Source organism: Protopterus annectens, chromosome 2.part2 (genome assembly GCF_019279795.1).
Source record: "Protopterus annectens isolate FY-2018-M chromosome 2.part2, PAN1.0, whole genome shotgun sequence".
Taxonomy (NCBI): Eukaryota; Metazoa; Chordata; order Ceratodontiformes; family Protopteridae; genus Protopterus; species Protopterus annectens.
Window position 1 is genome coordinate 60612069 of NC_056730.1, and position 21138 is coordinate 60633206.

General features: G+C 37.5%; 1 protein-coding gene across 1 annotated transcript in view; it reads right to left on the reverse strand.

The window, feature by feature from the left end:
- LOC122795920 (microtubule-associated serine/threonine-protein kinase 4-like) overlaps positions 1 to 21138 on the reverse strand; it is an 809687-nt gene that overhangs the window by 242374 nt on the left and 546175 nt on the right. Inside the window, exon 14 of the mRNA XM_044064403.1 lies at positions 12174 to 12306. Within this exon, the coding sequence (XP_043920338.1) occupies positions 12174 to 12306 (133 nt within the window). The remainder of the gene's footprint in view (positions 1 to 12173; positions 12307 to 21138) is intronic.

Consider the following 21138-nt stretch of genomic DNA (forward strand, 5'->3'; position numbering starts at 1 on the left):
TTAAAGGAAAGACAAACTTTGGAAGATGGTAGGTAAGTTGTGCCAATAAAAAATGAATTCCTAAACTGCAGAAAATAACATAATAAATTGCTGTAAGTGGAAAATATTACTGAGATGATATCAATCACATCCACTTATGTTCAAGTTTAAGGATCCCTCAAGTCAGTCTAGATATGAATACTGACAGATTAGCTAGATCCAGTGTCCAAAATGGGGCACAAGTAGCCCCAAAATCAATCAAAAATGGATCCAGTCTCAAAATTGACTTACAGAGAGCAAATATTTCCATATGGTGAAAAAGATAAGACAGTTAATTGCATACAAGACTATCAGCAATCTCAAGAACAGCCTCACACATAACAAATCTAGCTACAACTGAGCTAATTAATTCTGCACGTACTTTCAGTAACTTTAGTTTGAGGGAAAAAAAGGTTTCCTCTTCCTTGGGCATAAGAGCTTTCTTGAAAAGAAATGGAAGGGCTAAGCATGCCACCAATATGCAACATATTTTTGGTTATAAGAAGATGGTGTCTAAAGTTACCACTTCCAGGAAAAACATCTAGACAGCAAGAAATGGAAAGAAGGCACATGTGAACATGACCAACCAAAGGCAGAACAAAATATATAAAGAGGAAGCTTAGCTTCAAGTTTTGGAAAAAAAAATTGAACCTTGGAGGAAGATTGGAAAGAAGATAGCAATGAACTGGGTGAGTGGAACAAGACCGATACCTTCACCCTCCACTAATACACAGACTATTCCTATCACTTCTCAGAACTCTGCCATACTGTCCCATAAATCTACAACAATTTCAATGACCACCCTACATCTACTTACCCTAGAAACTAGCCTAGCTCAACAAAATACTACATGTATGACATCACAGTTCTTCAGACTACATTTCCTCACAAATGTTTATGTGGACGCTTGTCTCACCCTATCAGAAACCGTTATCATAAGGCCAAACCCTTTCATTGTACTTCTGCTTTAGCTGATTGCTTTAGTCATACAAAACTACATTATACAAATCCTCTGGTTCACCTTGACATGGAAAGCTCTCTATATGCAGTTTAGAAAAGAGTACTGACATTTAGAAAGAAAGGGAAACAAACTACATTTTATAAATCGATCACCACACTGCATCACGTTTTCTAGAAATTCCAAGGGTCTTCAACGTTGAAAGCCATGGCATGTTAACATAAGCATATAATACACTGAAGTGTGACTGTATTACTTTGGTCTATTAGCTGCTTAGAAGAAACACAGCAGAGTGTGGTCTAAAACTATTGCATTTTGTGTAAATTCAAATGTAATATTACAATTCCACAAGGCTTCATCTTCGTCTCCTTAATGATTGCTATTTTTAAAATAATATGCAAAAACACTAAAATGTTACAACATGCTGATTGTTCCAATATATTTATCTTCAATGCAAAACAGCTACTCTCATCACATAAATACAGTATTCTAAGGACAATCTCCTCCTTTGATTACATGAATCCGAACTCATTCTCAACGAAAAGAAAAGTCATGCACTTTGGACACACAAACACCCAACATTAGTTCAACAATGCAAATTAAAAGATACAATGAAGTTGTTCGGTGCTACAAATATCTAGATACTCCCTATCAAGCTAGTAAAAAAAAACAAAAAAAAAAAACACTTTAGATGACAATGTTAGTACTATAATCAGAGTTATCTATCACTTACGGAAATATCTATCTCCATCCACCACGACTGCATAAGCCAGTACCACAAGTGATGCCTAAACCCTTGTGTGGAACAAGTGCAGTCAGTATTCTGAACAAAGTCAGACAAAAAATCCACCATCATTTATTACAAAATAACCAAACTCAAAGCTCAAACAACCACAGATGCTCACAGCTCTACAATTCTGAACAAAGTAATCTGATGTCCTAATACAACAGAACTACATTTATTCATCTTGCATTCACACAACAGTATGGTTGTGTAAAGTCTTATCATAACAGATGATGTCCTTTTCATTGTTGCAGTATTCATCGCATGTGGGAGATTACCAAAGCTACTGTAAATGATGGGAGGAGGAAGGCACCGAAGAGCCCTCCAGAAACTCATGAAGGATAGCCCTGGCAAATTGTGCCATGGCACTGGAAATGATATCCAACTTGTAATGTTTTATTAATAAAAGTGTTGACAAAGTAGCAGCTTTAAGGATGAATACTTGTATCCAAACCTTTGAAGAAAGCTCCAGAAGACACTACTGCCTTTGCAGAATGAACTCAGACTGAAACGGAAAGCTGTTTACCATGAAAGGAATAACAAACAGAAATGGTGTGAGAAATCTGTGAGAAGATAGCTTGCTTAGAAACTGCCAAACTCAATGTCCTGGTATGATAAGATAGCCTTTGTCTTACCTAAATAATACATGAGCTGTCTATACTGATCCAAGGTTTGAAGAATCTTCTCACAAGTATACTGTGGAGAAGAGAACAAAGGGAAGGAGCTGGATAGAATGATTAAGAGACAACTCACTGACCACATTGGGCATAAAAGGAGAATTAGTGCAAACAAACACCCTATCCCTAAGAAAAAAAAAAGGGAAGGATCATGATCAGAGCCTGAACTTCAGAAACTCTCTTGACTGTAGTAAGAGCAACCAACAAAGCAGTCTTCACAGTGCAGTGTTGTAAAGAGGAAGAAGAAAAAGGCCAAAACAAGCCAGAGTCAAAATTTTAAGGACAAAACTGAGGTCACAAGAGGGAAGAATAGGTTTTCTTTGGGGTCTGATATAAAAGATACCTTTAAGGAATTTTTTGACCTCAAAATGACAGGCCAATGGTGGATTCAAGGGCTGACAAGCAGAGAATGTTGACAAGTGAGCTTTAATAAAAAAATATGCTAGACCAGTACAGAGCAGTTTATACCATTATGAAATGACCAAAGGGACTCCCACTGAAAAGGGATTTTGGTTGTTCAAAGGAGCATCTAGGAGCTTGATCTTAATATCATCAGCTAGGTCTGTAGGTGAAGCTGACAGCAACTCCTTCTAACTGAACCCAAAGCAGCAGCTCTATACCATCAGTTGCATCACAACTACATTTGATAGAATGACTGGCTATCTGTGAAGTAGACCTCAATAAGGAGAGGGAAGCAGTCCTACCTTCACAGATGGTCTGGTAAGACCCACCCCACAAGTTGAGACAAAAGGGACAAAACATACCTACCCATACAGGTTTAATAATATATGTCCTGAAGGCCAGATTAGCACAAGTATAAACCTTTTTTCCCCAACCTCTCTGTAGCTCAGCTGTCTTTATCAGAAAGGAGAAGCTTTGTAGAGGGTAAAAGCTTGGATGGCTTCTGAGCAGACAGAGAGAGACCACCACTGGGTCTGAAAAAAGGACACCTGTATAGGTACTTAAAAGCCTCAGACACCTTACAATGATGGTCAGGCTTCTTAGCAGCTGGCAGTTGGGAATCAGAAGCTAAAGAAGCAGCTATTGATGTATCCAAGAAAGCATCCAAAACAGGAAGAAAAGCAGAATGTTTAGTAGAAGATTCCATTTGTACTATCACACCGTCAGAGACCTGACAGCAATCCCATTTAAAATGGTCCATAAGGTGAACCACAGCGTCCTCAAAGGGAAATTCAGAACTTAAGGAATCCACTTCCGCTGATGCACAGGGTAAGGCAGAAGTGATTTGTGAGGAACAAGCCAAGGATTCATTTCCTGAATCCAACTCTTCACCAAAAGTATCAGATTCGCTAGTCCTTTTGAATGGAGTAGAAGACCAAGGAGAAAAAGAAACAAATAATCCCTGAAGGGGTGTCAAGGCCATCAGAGCACTGAACAAACCCCTGGGTAAAAGTCCTGCCATTCCCTCCAAGGATACTTAGTGATGGGAGGAACAGTTTTAGTTTTCTGTTTCTTCTTTAATGGGACATCAGCTTTAATGAACTTAGGGGTCTCAGTGCCATGCCTAAACTCAATAAGGTTACCAGGAACCTCTTCCCTTAAAGGAAAACTCCACCTTACAACTCAAAAGAAAACATATTTTTCATTGTGACTGTTTTTGAGCTATTTTAATGTTCAAAATCACTCCAAGTATTTATTTTACAATTTTAATGCATTTCCCTCAAAATGGTGGATGATGGGGCCTGCCTTGGTAACGTGATCTTGTTTTCTTGCTTTAATTCCTTCTTCCCAGAATACATTTCAAGTCCTCTTTATATGAATCATTATAGACATAAGGAAGTGGTGCCGTTTTCTCATGCAATTAAGATATAATGGCAGGACTGTCATCTAAACATACCTGCTGTAACAGAGCTACTTCTATTTTTTCCCTGACTAAGCCTAATTTATGTCTCTTGTCAGAGCTTGTTCTGTAAAATAAATAGCTGTTAGCTACGTCCATCAAAAGAAAGTAGGTAAATAACAGGTTTTTGTAAAGGGAGTCTTTTGTAGTCCTAAAAGAACTGACATACCTTCCCCCAAACTCTCATGCTGATGTGTGAGATCTCTCACTGCAGTAAATGGTCCTTGCTGTATCATGCATAATAAGTAGTAGTACTCCCCACTGAAGATATTGAAAATTAGCTGATAGACTTAGTTTGAAGTTTTTTATTTCTCTGTCATGAATGATGCAGAATTAAATGTGCTTTAATTATTTCTGTCATGTTCATCCTCCTTTTTTCTGTTTCATATTTATTTGTACTTTAATAACCAGGAAAGTGGACTGGGCCCAGGACCCATTTCAGCCACAACTTGGGATACATTGGCAAAGATAATAACATGTAACAAAGGCACTTAGCAATACAAAGAAAAAAAAATATTGACAAAGACAATGATCTAGATTTCATGTGCAACACCTAGCCAATCTGTGACAGTGACCAAGTAAAACATTAATAATGCGCAACTCTACTATATTGTTTGTTATAAATAATGAATTGTATGCAACCATATTGCAGACATACACACACACACACATAGTATGAGTGTGTGTGTGTTTGTGTATATGTGTATAAAGTATGTGTACAAACACATATGAACGTGTGTGTGTGTGTACATGTAATGGAGAATTAGATCATATGCCTGTGCAAGTACTTCATGTCCCTTCAAAAAAAAAAAAAAACAAATCAAAATGGAAATTTTGTGCAACTGTATGTGTGTGTCTACACATAATGACACACACACATGGATATATGTGTGTGTGTGTGTGTGTGTGTGTGTGTGTGTGTGTGTGTGTGTGCGTGTATAAAAATGTATGTAGCATGTAGACTACTATATGTGGGATGCAGTACTGTGTTTAAATGCATGTCGGACTGTGTGTGTGAGTGTGTGCGCATGTACATTTATACACAGTTACGTACTTCTGATTTATTTTCTTAGTGTTTTTCAATGCAAGGGCACATAGTAAATGCATGTTAAAGAAAATTTAGATGTACATTATGGTTTTCCATCGATTGTCACATTTCCTTTGTGAACTACGAAATGCTCATGGACTGTTAACAGTGTAAGGATGGACTCAAAGCCAGTGGGAATCTCTTACCATGGATCTGCATGTATCAGATATGCACCCCTCTCTGGAAGGATGTCACCAAAAAAAACATAAAAGACCTTTTTATGAACAGTATCAGTGCATCTAGTTGATAGGGTTGCCACCTGTCTCTCTCTCTGCAGTTCTAGCCTGTGTGTGTGTGTGTGTGTGGGGGGGGGGGGTTGAAAATGGTAAATTCATTGATATGTTAGAAGAAAAAATATTTAGATTTTACTCTATATGTCACAGAAATCTTTTATACTACATTTAAGTTATCTTAACATATAAACTCTCATAAATAACCAAAATTTAAAGCTTAGCATTTCAGTACTGTGTTGCTGCTTATGTACGTTTGTCAGAAGAGCTGAAAATTGCCTTTATACCCCTGACTGATCTAACTGCTTTGTTTTGCTATGAAAGGGGAGTGTTAAGTTCTCCGCCTCTCTGCAATAAAAACAGTGGCAAACAGTTCCACAGCTTTGTGTCTTTTTTTATATCAGCTGCTGTGTTCCTGACATTAGCAGGATTAATTGCCCATCTAAGATTGACAGCAGTACCTGACAGGGTAAACTACAGATTTAACTGTGGCTATGATATGTCATGCAGGTGGAAACAAACTCCTCTGTAAAGTATGTGAGACTCCAATGCAAGGAAATAAAAGTTTTAAAAAGTTAAAGCAGATTTCTGGTCCCTACACAATGATGGAACCATATTGTAGGGAGAAAAGAAAAAAAAAACACTGAATATATTCTGTACATACCTTTTGTAATTGATGCTTATTCTGTATAGCTGATGATAGAATGTCTTTCTATTTTTTTGTAACTGTATTTTCATCTTATATAACTATGTTTTGTCTCATTGTAAGTGTTATTCAGCTTCTTTTTATATACTATATATACTTGCTGATACAATAATATGCCATTTCTTTGCAACTTGTATTTGGAGCTTTTCTCCCCAGGCCTCCACTGAAAATGGATCACTGATCCAGTGGACTTTCCCAGTTACCAAATGTCAATAAATAAATAAAAGAAGCCTAAAGATTGAGTTAAACTGTAGGAGAAGGTGGAGTTTTCCATTAATCAACCTAGGGGTCTCAGTGCCATGCCTAAACTCAATAAGGTTACCAGGAACCTCTTCTGTAACAAGAATCTGGGTAAATCCCCAAGCCCCTTGGAAATGATCAGCCATGATCCCCCTCAACATCTTTGGTGGATGTCTGCATAAGCCTCAGAGTACAAAAAGCCAGTTCCGTGTTGGCCTCTGATGGGATCTTGACAGGGGAAACCAGTGTTGGCACTAGATAGTATTTGAGGTCTTCATCCACCTTGAGAGAGAGATGTCCAGTGGAGGCTGGACAGCAGTAGAGTCTTACTTACTTACTTACTTATGCCCGTCACCCTTGACAGGGTATGGGCCACCAACTACAGCTCTCCACCGAATCTTGTCCTGGGCCAGCTGTTCTATTTGGTAGCAGTAGAGTCAGGCTCGTTTTTTTTTTTTTTTTAAGAGACAGCTGTATCTCATGGTGGACGGATTCAGCCATGGTACCCTGAGTCAAGGGTTTGGGACATTGGTTCTCAAGGTAAATGGACAAAGAAGACAGATGGCTGGGAAGAGTTTTTGGTGCAATATCCTAACAAATGGTACACTGAGTATGATCGTGTGAAGCTCCTAGGTAGAACTAACACTTCTTGTGATGATTTTTACAGGGAATCTGCCTCCCACAATGACATTTCACCTTCCTGGATGACATGAACCCTAAGTACACAAAGAGAAAAAAGAAAAGAGGGAACCTCAATGGGGCACTTATCTATAAATGACTTGGTAGACAAAACAGCACAGCGAAGGGCATTCAGAATGATGCTCAAATATAGCATTCAGACTGGCAGCAAAGAAGACATGACTATTGAGCATGCATATATCACCATTATACCCTATGCCTGAGTGGAAGCATATGCCTGATGTATGAAGCTAGGAGGATGTAAAGGCTTTGGTATACTGCCTAGACATCGGGCTAGCCTTGACAGGAGATCACACATGTGATGAATACTGCAACAGTGATAAGGAAGATCACTGTATATAGATCACTAAATGCTGAGCCTTAAGCCCACTAACTCAGCAATATGTATCAAATAGACCCCTTAAATGCTCCAGCAATAGTTTCCTAAGTGTCCATAAAACAAAAACTAAGCTTGAAGATAGGACACCAAGTATATTTCCAGTGGATGAATGGAACTCACTTCAACTTGCTTATGAGAAATCTGCAGCCCTATCAAACTTTAAAGTGCTTTCAAAATCTATGCAGGGTCCTCTACACCCTGCATAAAACATATTACACCTAAATTCCCCAAAGATTCTTTTTACACAAACTTTACAGAATCCAAAGATAAACAGTATGTGCACTCGTAAGTAGTCAATACATATATAATCTTCACAGCATACACTGTAATACACTCAGTATTACAATATCTTATATACCCTACCAGCCAGATCTGACTGGCAGAAAACGTAGACGATATGCAGATAAATATAAACGAAAAGTACAAAATAAACAATTTATTGATGACCCAAAATGTTTGCAGATAATTGGGAAATGTAGCAAAAGGAGTAGAAACACCATGAAAAAAAGAAATAAACATTTCAGAGAAATATCTATGAAGATCCTGTGGAACATAGCAAAAATGTTGAATGCAAAGAAGAAGTAAAAGAAAGAATAAGAAGGTCATGTGTACAGGAAATGAAATGGGATGCAGTAACTGCCAGAGAAACTGAAGCAAAATTAAGAAAAGTTCCTAAATGAAAAACCCCAGGCAGTACCGAACTTCTGGCTAAAAGTATTAATATCTTTACATTAAGATTTAGCCATGAGTAAGAACTATTTATATGTGCACCCAGAACAAACAGCAACCTGGCTAACAACAGGAAAAACAATGCTCCTACTTAAGAGTAACCCTGCAAGCTACCCTAAAAACTATAGACCAATAACTTGCCTTCTCATTATGTATAAACTATACACTGGAATTGGTGCCAATAAAGTTTATAGTCATTTGGAGGAAAACTCAATCATGACAACAGAACAAAAGTGTAACAAAAGAAAGTCATATGGAACAAAGGATCATTTGTTGCTAAATAAAGTCATAATGTAGACTTGTAATAAGGGGAAAAAATCCAAGTATAGCACAGACTGCAATAAAACACATGCAGCATCCCACATTCATGGATAAGAGTGCTTACAAAGGTATAAGATAAAGCCTACAATGATCGATTACATCACAGTGACCATGAAACAATGGCAAACCACCTTACAGCTAAGCCATGATAAAAGACGAATTATCACCCCAGGGATAAAAATTAAAAGGGGTATACTCAGGGGTGACTCTGTCACCACTGCTCTTTTGTCTTGCCCTTAACCCATTAAGCTGTCTACTTAACAGATAAGGTCATGTCTACAATTTGGCTCCCTCAAAACAACAAAGTGTAAAGACTTCTCATCTTTTTGTGGATGATTTAAAACTGTATAGTTTATCAGATGAGGAACTGAAAACACAACTGCAAATGGTCAAAACTTTCTGATATGATATAAGGATATCATTCGGTCTTGATAAATGTGCAAAAGCAACCTTTAAAGCAGGAAAGCTGCAGCACCAAGAAAACATCAGTTTGGGACAAGAATGTGATACAAAAGAACTTGAGCAAAAGGGAGTGTATAAATATTTGTGAACTGATTATCAATCAAGAATAAAACAAACAAATGTGAATAAAACTTAGTAAGACAATTTAAAAGAATAACGTTAATACTGACAACAACCCTGACATCTAGGAACAAAGTCCAAACTATAAACCAATTTTTTCTTCCTAGTCTAACTTAGAGTTTTGAGGTGACTGGTCCCAAAGGGTACTGGGTCATTTTGACAGGAAAACAAGAAAAATGCTTCATGCTTATCAAATGACTTGCAACAACCAGTGTATACAAAGATTATATATTCCCCATTCAGAAGGAGGTATGGCCATCCACAAAACTGATTACATGTATATATAGATCTGCAATCACAGGACTGCATACATATCTGCTGACCTCAAGATCCAGACATAGTGAAAATCTCTAAAACATGACGAGAACAAGTCTTAAGACAACTTCCTTGCTTAGTTTAGCAGAATCATATTTGGGTCAAGTTGGAATCAAAATCAAACCAGAAGTAGATAAAATTACCAACAACTGAATGTGCCAAAAAAAAAAAAAAGAAAGAATATAAGGAGAAGGATCAGATGAGAAGGCAAGAAATGTGGAAAATGCATGAATATAGTTGCTAGGACAGAAAACTCCTGGAACAAAGTCACGTCAATCATGTCTAATGCAGGAATGGTTAAGAAGAGGTGAATTTAAACCAAAAGACGAAAGGTTAATATTGGCAGGATAGTGGACTATGTACACTTTGGTTTACAAAGCTCATTGAACATGTTGGAAAAACAGAAAAATGCACGGTTAGTAAAACAGAATTGGAAACAGTTGCACACCATGTTACTTGGGTGTGATACGCTAATGGCAGAAGGCCTGTATACTGAAAGGCATAATAATGTGACAAGACTGTTTCACTGCGAATTGTGCAAACATTACAATATTAAAGTAGCTGAGATGCAGTGGAAACATGAGCCACAAAGCATTATAGAAAATTGTGAAGTTTATATCACATGGGATCATCCATTACCAACAGTTCAACAAACAGATGCAAGAAAACCAAATTTCGTACTCTATGAAAAGAACACAATAGCATTGATCACTGAAATTACTACACCCAGTGATAACCTTTAAAGAGACACAAAGTCATAAAATACCAGGATTTGCAGGCAGAAATGTGGAAGAAGGATACTCAAACAGTTCTAACAGCAGTAGGAGCAATGGGTCTTATAAGTAAGAATTTGCGGTCGTACTTAGATATGTTACTGAAACATGCAACTGCATATAAATTACAGGAGGAGTCAGTTCTGGGCACACTGCGGGTGTGGCTAACATCAATGACTGAAACAATGCTAATTTCATGAACTTTAATCATACTTTGACTTAGGAATTGGGTCCATTCCTGTCATGGTATTAGAAAGAAGCCATATCCACTTCCAAACTGAATATATAGCCACATGATATGATACTTCACTTAGCAAGTACTGTCAATAAAGTATCATATCTTAGGGCCAGGTGCTACATTTTATTTAGCAAGCATGGTCAATAAGTTGTTGTTCCAATATGTAACATTTAGAACCATGCTAATAAGCTATCCCTTGTTAAATTTGCTTCAGGATACACATCACCCTAATCAACTTTGCTTACTACTCATCCCATATCTTAAAGTTGTAATACCAGCATATATGATCTTCACAACACATGTTGTACTACACTCATTATTACAATACCTCATACACACCAACAGCCATACAAACTTCCTAAATTGCACACACAGCCCTATAATATGAATACAATAATTTAATTAGCAAGCACCATCAACAAGCTGCTTTTCCTAAACTTCAAAAGTTACAGTTTGCTGACTAACTACCTCTGCTTAATACATATCAGGATGTACACAACCCTATCCAATTTTACTACCATCATCAGCTAACTACTCACTCCCAAATTTTAAAGTTATCACAGTGTTCATAAACAGTACTTTCCTTAGCAGCCAGGAGCATTCCTTATGTAAAACGCACTGTTAGATTACTGGTTCAGGGTTCAGGACTAATAAAAGGCAAGCTTTAGAGAGTGGATTTTATCAAACGAGAAATAATCTACCACAGAGTGAGATTTGTGTCAGACTGTGGAAACAGGGCATACTATGGTACAATGCAAATATGTTAAGCTTGTGTCCATCATATCACTGATGTAATATGAACTGCACTCAAGGATGGCTCAAAACACTGTTTGGCTACGGATCCAAACTAATATTGTACTAACCTACGGATGATTAAACCTATGGATGATTAACTCCATCTGTTCTGAAAATAAACACATACACACACACCTTAACTGTGCGCTCCTCCTTGCTACACACCCTGGAAATTGAAAATGTTTCTAAATAACCTTACTTATATTCACTGTTTTGTTTCTACAGAATGGTTTGCTATGTCCCTTTCTCTATCTTCCATTAGGGGATTAAATGCACTCCACAGATCTAGCAGTAGGCCTGAATGCTTCAGGTGTGACTCAGGCTGGTTTCAGTAATATGAAATAGATTTCTAACTATATCATTATCACATAGATACACAATGAAATCTCTCTTCCTTGCTTGACTTTTTAACTGCTACATTTAAAAACACAAGCCTCATTATGCTGGAATCATTTTCTTTCAACATAGTTCTAAAAGCTCCTTCTTTAATATTATAGTGATAATAAATTATATCTAAAACATCTTTGCATTCCTTAGCACACACACTAGGCAGAATTTACACTTTCTATATTCTCTGTACTTTATTCTGCTATAATACTGATGCACCGTTATTTTTTTTTACTGCATGTCTTCAGGTCTTCCATGCAGAGAGGATGTCTCTGGTGCATTTACTATAATGACTTTCTTATTAGCTAAAACAAAATACTACCTGGCTGAGTTCAGTCAAGTCTTGACAAATGTCACACACCACACAAATATAACTAAAATGCATACAACATACCTGCTTATCAAGAAATTCACGAGCATCCTTCTCAATATGGCCCTCGTACAAGTTGGTTGTCATACTCATGAGGCCTACTTTTGACAGGCCAAAGTCAGTGAGCTTAATGTGACCCATGGATGTTACAAGCAAACTGTCAAGAGAGAAAGAAGAGCATCTATCATTTCATTCTTTCAAACTATCGCTGTTTATAGTACACATATTTTGCTGTCCTTATAGCTTCTAACCAAAATACATGCACAATGGTAAGATGACTGTCTGTAACTGTCAGGCTTTGCACACAATGAAAACATGGTACTTAGTGCACTACAAAGAAAGACAAAAAAGAATAATTTAAAATGGCACCTGAAAACTGCTATTTTCACTTCCACAAGAAGGAGAAGTAATATATCAAAATAAAACATTTTAGAGGAGGTATACCAACTACATCTGCTGTCAAGGGCTCCAATTAACAAAGTCTGTGTGAGAATCAAGAAATGTTACTGCTTGTTTCTACTTTTCCCCAAACTCCAAGATATCTTACATACTTCACCATTCACTGGCACCCAGACTCATTACTCTGTTCACAGCTATACTGACAGTCATGAATACTGTGGGGAGAAAAATGTAGGGATTTAATGGGACAAAAGATAAGGGCAAACAAAGTCACTGTCTCTTAATAAGCCCTTGCAATAGTGCCTCACACTTTAAGACTAGGCTATGACAGGAGCTAAATTTGTTACTGTCAGTAAAACCAGACTATGACTTTATGTTCAATGTGTACCGAATTTATGCCTAGACCAAAGCATATACAATGCGTGTTAGACAAGGACACATCTAACAACCTATTACAACTCAAGGTCTTCTGTCTATGCAATTTTACGGTCAATATTATATACTGCCAACCCTTCTTCATTTAAGACTTAAACATTAACATTCCCCCTGAACTGAGTGAAGACTAATAAAACATTAAAAATGGTTCTGATAGCTGGCACTTATGCTGGCAAATTAGTGCAAGTTTAACACTAATCACGGTCCAGTTACATTCAAGTCTCGTGACAATTTTCCTTTATAAGTACCTTCCTGTAGGCATTCCCGCAACACTGCACTGCTAACACATTCAAGGTCCTGAAAATAGTGGACAAACAGAAATTTCGCCTTATAATTTGTTCTTGCTGTATCTAGCTCTTTTCAAACACATGCCATGTGCCTTGTACTGAATCTTGAGGCTTTCCTTCACTGACCCACTCATTATAATTTTGGTTCCACTACACTGCACTCTGTCTCCCTCTCCCCTGGGTAATTTGTTACAGTAAGACAGTGCACTTGCTCTGACTTCATTAATGCTCTCTACCAGACAGCAGTAATATCACTTTCATGCAGTGAAAATATGTCTTCAGTGCACACTCTAATCCAGTTTTCTTATACGATACATCTTTTCCAGCAAATTGGGCAAAAGGATATCAAAAAATGTATTCAAGTTTCTTCTAAAAGTGAGCAAACAAGCAGTCTGAAAGATGGTGCTGTATTCCTGGCATAGTTTCTGGTACAGAAAAAAATATTGTTCTTTCTGGAACTGTTTCTGCTATGAAAGCCAGAGACGTCTATCCAAGCTAAACATGTTTCTATACTTCTCATGTTTGTTTTTTTTCTCTCTACTTGCACTGCCCCCCCCCCCTCCCCCCAATCATCATCTAACATTGGCTTCAATTTCAACCACGAGCTGCAATAAAACACACATCTTGATGAAAACAACTCATGGTAAAAAGAAGTGCATACCTGTTTGCTACACTTACAATTATCCTGAGAAAGAAAACCCTAATGCTGATGTGCCAAAGCATAGAATCACAATGTTGCTTACTTTCCCAAAACAAACTACTCATGCAGCAGGCATTAATTTTACTTTTTAACAATCTTCCCCACTTCTTTAGCAGTAGATAAAATAAGGAGATAAAGTTATCCAGCTTCCATAACAATGTTAAAAAGAGCACATATTCATACATCTCAACCTGCACACAATGAATAAGTACAAAGGCCCTTGAAAAGGCAGAACATCAAGCCAATAATCTGGGCAGTATAAAATCTGAACGCCAAATAGTACATACATGCCTACTGGAACCAACTGCGGTGGTGGTGCTGCGGTAGCATTGTCACCTCACAGATAGACATTGCCCTGTTCGATTCTCAGCTAAAGTGTCTTCTGTGTAGAGACATGCGTGAATGGACGTACCTTCGTTGCAGGTTGTGTCTCAGGGCTGGCAACTCGGCATGTAAAAATCTACTGCCAATCATTAGCGGACCAGAGTTCTGCTGTGGCGACCCCTAACTGGGAAAAGCCGAAAGAAACAACATGCCTACTGGAACCAGGGCAAGTTAAGACACTACCCGGAAACACATTTAAAAACAGAGTAATATAAAAGATGAAAAGATATAAAAACATTTTCAAAGAGACCATGAAAATCTGTACACTTTAACGAAGTGCACTGCAAAATTCTACCACACAAAGTATTTATTTTTGCTTCTGAAAAAGGGAGATGCAAATCATGTAGTGTGGTTTTGTGTGAAGGGGTAAATCAAGCCTAAAAATAGGGACAACCCTTGAAAAATAGGTACATCATATGCAGGGTTAAATCAGGACAGTAAACAGGAATATTCCTTCAAAACAAGGTCAGTTGAGAAGCCTGCACAAACATAGCCCTCCATACCTTTTATCCCATACTGCAGCAAAGATTTGTTATCCTCCGTGACTACTGTGTAACATTAATTCAGAACAGACTATTTTACATGCTTCTTGTGTTGTACACAATCTTAGTCACCACCACCACTTCACAAGCAGTTCAGAAAGTTATCTTTTTTTTTCTTCCTCAGATAAACAATATTTGTTCATCTTTGTACTTCTGTGACACTCAGCTCCGTCTCTTTTTCTGTTTCACTTACTACACTTTTTGCCTTGGACTCCCTAATTCATATCTATTAGTCTACATATCCTCCTCCTCCATTTTACATGAGATGCTGGCCTTTTTTATTTTTTTCTGCCTGGTCTTAACTGTACAGCCATATTTGTTTCCTTTACCCATTTATGCAGTCAACTATTCACATCTACTTCAAAAAGTAAGACCAAGAAAGCTAGAGTCTTCACTATGTAATACCAAAGCAAAAATGAGTGAAGGGGGCAGCTGGGTGTAGGGTATTACAGAGAACAATCAGGAAGTGCAGTTTCTGTATTCTTTTCTAGCACAGCAATGTACTAAGCACTGTATGTGTGTGGTAAGCTGTACCAACTGGCTTGCTACAGAGTTTAAAAGTCTTAAGTCTTTTTATTTTTTCCTCGCTAAGTGAAAAGCTGAAGCGGCAGGACACCAGATCAGGCATCAGCACTGGGCACTAGGTGAGCCAGCTACTGCTCAGAAAATAACCCCTTAAGGATGTGACGGCCGTGCCCTGGCCCAGCAATCAAGGAAACTCAATCCTCACCACTAACACCAGGGAGGTCATTTCCGAGAAGAGGAAAGGATAACTAATACACACAGTAAAGTACAATTTCCCATAAGTGCACACAGAGATCACAGTCAGTCTGGGTCAGGTTGCTCCTTTGCTCACCAGGTCGCCGATAAGACTCCCCACTGGCACAGCTATAGGGTCCAGGTCTCAGCCTAACTGGGCAAGCTAAAACCTCCACTACCCTCTCTGTCCAACCAGTGCTTCGTCTTTCTGCCCAGGTAGCTGACACACACACACACACACTTTGAGAAGAGGTTATACAACCACACAGACTTTCCTGGGAAAAGGCTGGCACAGGTTCTCCAGCTTTGCCCCTATTACCCAGACCATACAGTAGTAATTCCTGCCACCACCCAATTAATTATCAGCTACTAAAAGGCCCTTAAAAGGGTGTCCAATTATTACTGTGCAATATTATACTCCAATGGTAGTATGACTAATCAGTCTCAAGGCTTATTGGAAGGGCTTATTACAATAAACTCTATAAATATATAATGTACTCTAAAGCATACTTTATATCTCTACATAAACCAGCCACAGGTAGGTTTTAAAAATATTTAATAATAAATAATTAAAACACAAGAGAAAACTACTACACCACAGAGATATCTAAGAGTTCAGAGATCACACAGAAACTTGAAATAATACAGTAGTACAGGTTTCTGTTCAAAGAAAAATACCTAATTAATCTTTACTAGCTTTAACTATTCCTACAAGAAATAACAGTGCTAAAACTTATATGTGAGCATACATAAAGAGCAAGCAGTGCTGGGTTAGATGTCCAAAGTCAAAATGCTTCCAGTCTCTCTCTGAACAATAGTTTTTAAACACTAACAAACAGCTCTGCTGAGGCCCTCCCAAATTACATCATTTTGACACTTAGGTTTTCCCAGTATCCATCTGCATCATCTTGACACCTGGTCTGAGTTGTCAGGCCACAAACTGCATTATTTAGCAATCTAACACCTGCTCAGAAACTTACAATACAAGGCATTTCACATATACACTCTAGCAGAAACCAGAGCAATAAAGTACCTTCCACATGTAAATTCTGGTCATAAACTTTAGCCTTAAAACAATGGGCATGAACCCTTCATCCAGCCGCAGTGGAGCTGAATTCTAACATGAAAGGGTCACAACATGCTTCACTGGGCTAGTAGAGTGCAATGTTGTCACATATTTTGCAGTTTTACATTTCACAGTATTCTATTACACTCAAGTAAACATGCCTGTATTTTACATTTATTTACAAACGCCAGAATTATATATCAAATTCTATTTGACTAGGCTGGCAGCCTTCGCCCATCTCTCCCCAATCGTCACAAAGGACATTCCACTATTTCAGCTACATGACTTCTGAATGCACTTGACATTTTCTTACTCTTCTTTACTGGCACATTCATGCCAGTAAAGCCAAACCCCACTAGCTGCAGACTTGCCGTGTTTCACCCTTTTTCTGAGCGTTTCAGTATAGCATAAGTGGATGTAGCCAAGTAACTAAATCAATGGTATGTCCTTAAGGGGTCATTTTTCATATATCCTATTAGCCTCTATTTCAGGAAGTTTAAGATATTACACATTGAAGTCTCTGGTTTTGCTGAGTTTTTCTTGTGGTTTTTACTAAATGGCTTAGATGTATGACCTTTACACCTTTTGCTATGGATGTTATTTTGGGTTTCTAATCTCTGTGTTTCTCAAGTATGTCCATTTATCTACTTATGCTGACTCTCAATGGCTCTTTTTTGTCAGTATCCCAATATAGTGACACAGACATGATTTTTCTGCAGTGTTTTTCTGTTATTTACTCGCTTTTGATTATGTCACTTACTTATGTTTTTTATTTGTACTTCTTAGGAGTTCTTTATTGGGTTAATTTGTTTTCTATGTAACCATTTTCTGTTTTAACCTTTACTTTGTACAGCACCTTCATTCAGGCACTCTGATTTGAGCTTTTTTTGTTGTCTTGAAAGGGGAGGGAGGTGGACCTCGCCAGGTAAAATAAAGTAGTAGTGATGATCTCAGAAGATAGGGGAAAAACAAACATTTTGAATAAATTCTTCCTCTCTCTCTATTAAAAAAGGGAAAGGGGGAGTGGGATGCCTTGCTGAAAGGTGTCAGGATAAAATGGGGGGGGGGCAGCAGACTGACAGAACAAAACAAAAAAAAAGAAAAGAAATAAAGAAGTGGCAGCCCTAACCAAGGATTAGGCATATGGTGCAGATATGCTGCGTTGTACTGCTGCCAGTAAATATGGCAGGCATATCCTCAGACAAAACTTCACAAGATGACTCAGAAGTAAAGTACCTAATGACTAGAAGTTTGCAACAAAAGTGCTTCCATAGAAGGGGCTGCAGGGAAATGCAGCTCTAATGGCAGGAAATTCAAGGAGAAAATCCCACTGGAAAAGTTGGTGGCCTTCTTAAAGGGCACTAATCCCAAGGGTAGTAACTAACATTGATTCATGATCAAAAGCAGCTATCAGCTGAACTTGTTCTAGTTTAGAACAGAAGTGCAGTATGATTTGATGGGGAAGCAGTGGATGATGTGGTATATCTGTACATTACCAAGGTCCTTGACTTGCACTTGCACAGATGGCTGCCAGGAAGCCTGCAGGGGCTGGAGACAGGACTGAGAATGCACAAAAGCATGCAGCAAGACTGAATAGGAATATGATATTTGTGATAGTGGAGAGCCCATTGTGAAATAATTTCTATGAAAGAAGCTGATGGTAACAGTGAAGGAAGGGGCAATGGCGTCTTCATCTCATTTGGAGTACGTCACTAGAAGCAGAGTAGAAGGGCTGCTGCATCAATAATCAGACTGCAACATACATGTCTGGGTGTGTGTATGTATATATCATATATATATATATATATATATATATATATATATATATATTTATATATATATCTATGGGTTCCCTTCGGAATCTTGAAATCCTAAAACTTCGAATTTCATACAGTGTGGAATGGGAGATTTGCCTTTTCCTCACTGTAGCATGATCTTAAAGTTGATACATTTAAGTAGCAGGAGTGTAGGGGGGTGCAGGGGGGCTTGACCCCCTGCAGAAATGTTGAGAAAGCTGTTTTTCATTGGATTTATTTTGGAATGTCGAGATTCCGAAACATCGATCATATGGTCTCGATCATAAGAAATTCAAGATTCAGAAGTGAATCCATATATAACACTTAATGTCGAATGTAATTGTCCGATTGCATAATGGCATGTAAACCACATTTTTGATAGGTTTACGTTGTGATGTTCGATGTTTTAATAGTAAAGCATACATAATACACACACACACACACACACATATATATATATATATATATATATATATATATATATCTAGAGTTACACTTCAGAAGATCAAACGGCTGAAATATCGAAGACCATGTGGCCAAGACCATATGATCGATATTTCAGAAGATCGATCTTCTGAAATTGTAACAAAAATAAAAAAAAGTTAAAGAAGATGGTAATGCAGGGGGGCAAGCCCCCCTACTTAAATATACTAACTCTGAGATTGCGCTACACTGTCAATACAGCGTGGAACGGGAGATTTTCCTATTACCTGCTGTAGCTCAATCTCGGAGTTGGTATATTTAAGTAAGGGGGGGGTGCAGGGGGGCTTGCCCCCCTGCATTATCGTCTTCTTTAACTGTTTTTTTTTATTTTTGTTACAATCTCAGAAGATCAATCTTCTGAAATATCAATCATATGGTCTTCGGTATTTCGGCCATTCGATCTTCTGAAGTGCAACCATCTATATATAGATATATATATACATACATATATATATATATATATATATATATATATATATATATACATACATATATATATATATATATATATATATACACACACACACACAAACATATATATATATATATATATATATATATATATATATATATATATATTCATATGGCTCTTTTATATTTTGAATTGCCAAAATATCAAATTTCTCTAGACCGAGACCAAAAACATGAAGCTTCATATTCCTGAAAGCTGAAATGTTTGAATTACACATTGTCAAAAACTCTGATGATTTCTTACGCATATCCATTTAAGTAGCGTACTATCCCTTTAAAGATTTTTACTTTGTACATAAGGAAAATGGTGGATGTGAAGTTTAACAGTCGTGGAACTATCTAACAGAGGAATACAGCTATATTACACAGAAAACGTTAGGAAGTGATTTTATAAAAGGGTGCATGACTAGTATGATATATTTAGTTAATGTTAAGCATTATTTTCTCATTCGCTATTTGAAAAATGATACCGAATGCATTGTGATTGATCTCGGATTTGGAATATTTAACATGCAGGGGTGGTGAACCTCCCTGCAAAAAGTGTAGGGGTGCTTTGTCAACATTTACATTAATTTTACATCATCTAAAAAAACTTTAAATCAATTATTTACATTCACACTTAAAATTATTTACTAGCTATCAACACAAAAGGATAAGTTATCAACTGAAAAGAACTTAACTAAAGATTTCTATTTCTTTTCATTACTTTTTTCTTTTACATTTACTTCTAACCCCGGACACCCTTTCTTCCACAACAATGTTTCTATTTCAGCTAACACATCATCCTCTTCCATTTTCTTATGTAACAAATTCCCTTATCTTTTTTTTTTTTGCACAGCACCCACATTGTCACAAACAGTACTTTATCTCATTTTATCAGTACCATGTTTCTTTATTTTATCATGCGTCCCATATAATTGCATATTTATACTTACACATTTAAATCAAACTTCCAGTATAATAGCATATTCGTGTTTACATGTTTAAACCCTTCCAATCTATATCCATTTTTAAACTTTTACCAAAATTGTTTATTTTTTTTGCAAGCCAAAAAAATGTTTTGTTTCTTCTACACTACAGTCATCACATTTTCTTGCCTCCATCTCAGATTTCATAGTTCCTTTCAAATGTAACTTGTCTAATAAAACTCTCCACAAAAATCTTCTGCTTCATAAAAATTTTCAAACCTTTTTCATAGGTTCATGGGAGTGTACTTGGCTAATGGCCCTGGGGCCTTTGCAAGCCTAGCCATAGGATTACCTTGGCATTGTACCACCCGACCTTAGTTCCCTATGTCACTGTTGAGTAGAGACCTTGAAGTTATCCCCGGGGTGAATTTTCTATTTCCCATACACTCATCAAGATTTCTCTTGAAGAGGGTCAGATATGTGCTTCTGCTTGACATGTATGGGAAGTCTATTCCATAGCATGGGCAGTCTCTGAGTTATGAACCTGTCCCTCCAGCACGTTCTGTTGATTATGGCAATAAGGTTGAGGTCTCTGGAGCATGTGGTGTGGAGGGATTGGGATTTCTTTAGATATAGCATTTCTAACAGAGCTGGGTCAGACATGGCTTTGTAAGTCAAGCAGAGATCGCCTCTAAGTAGGCGATATGAGACTGAGAATAGTTGGAGTTTTTTTGAGTCTGTCCATATAGGACAAGTGTT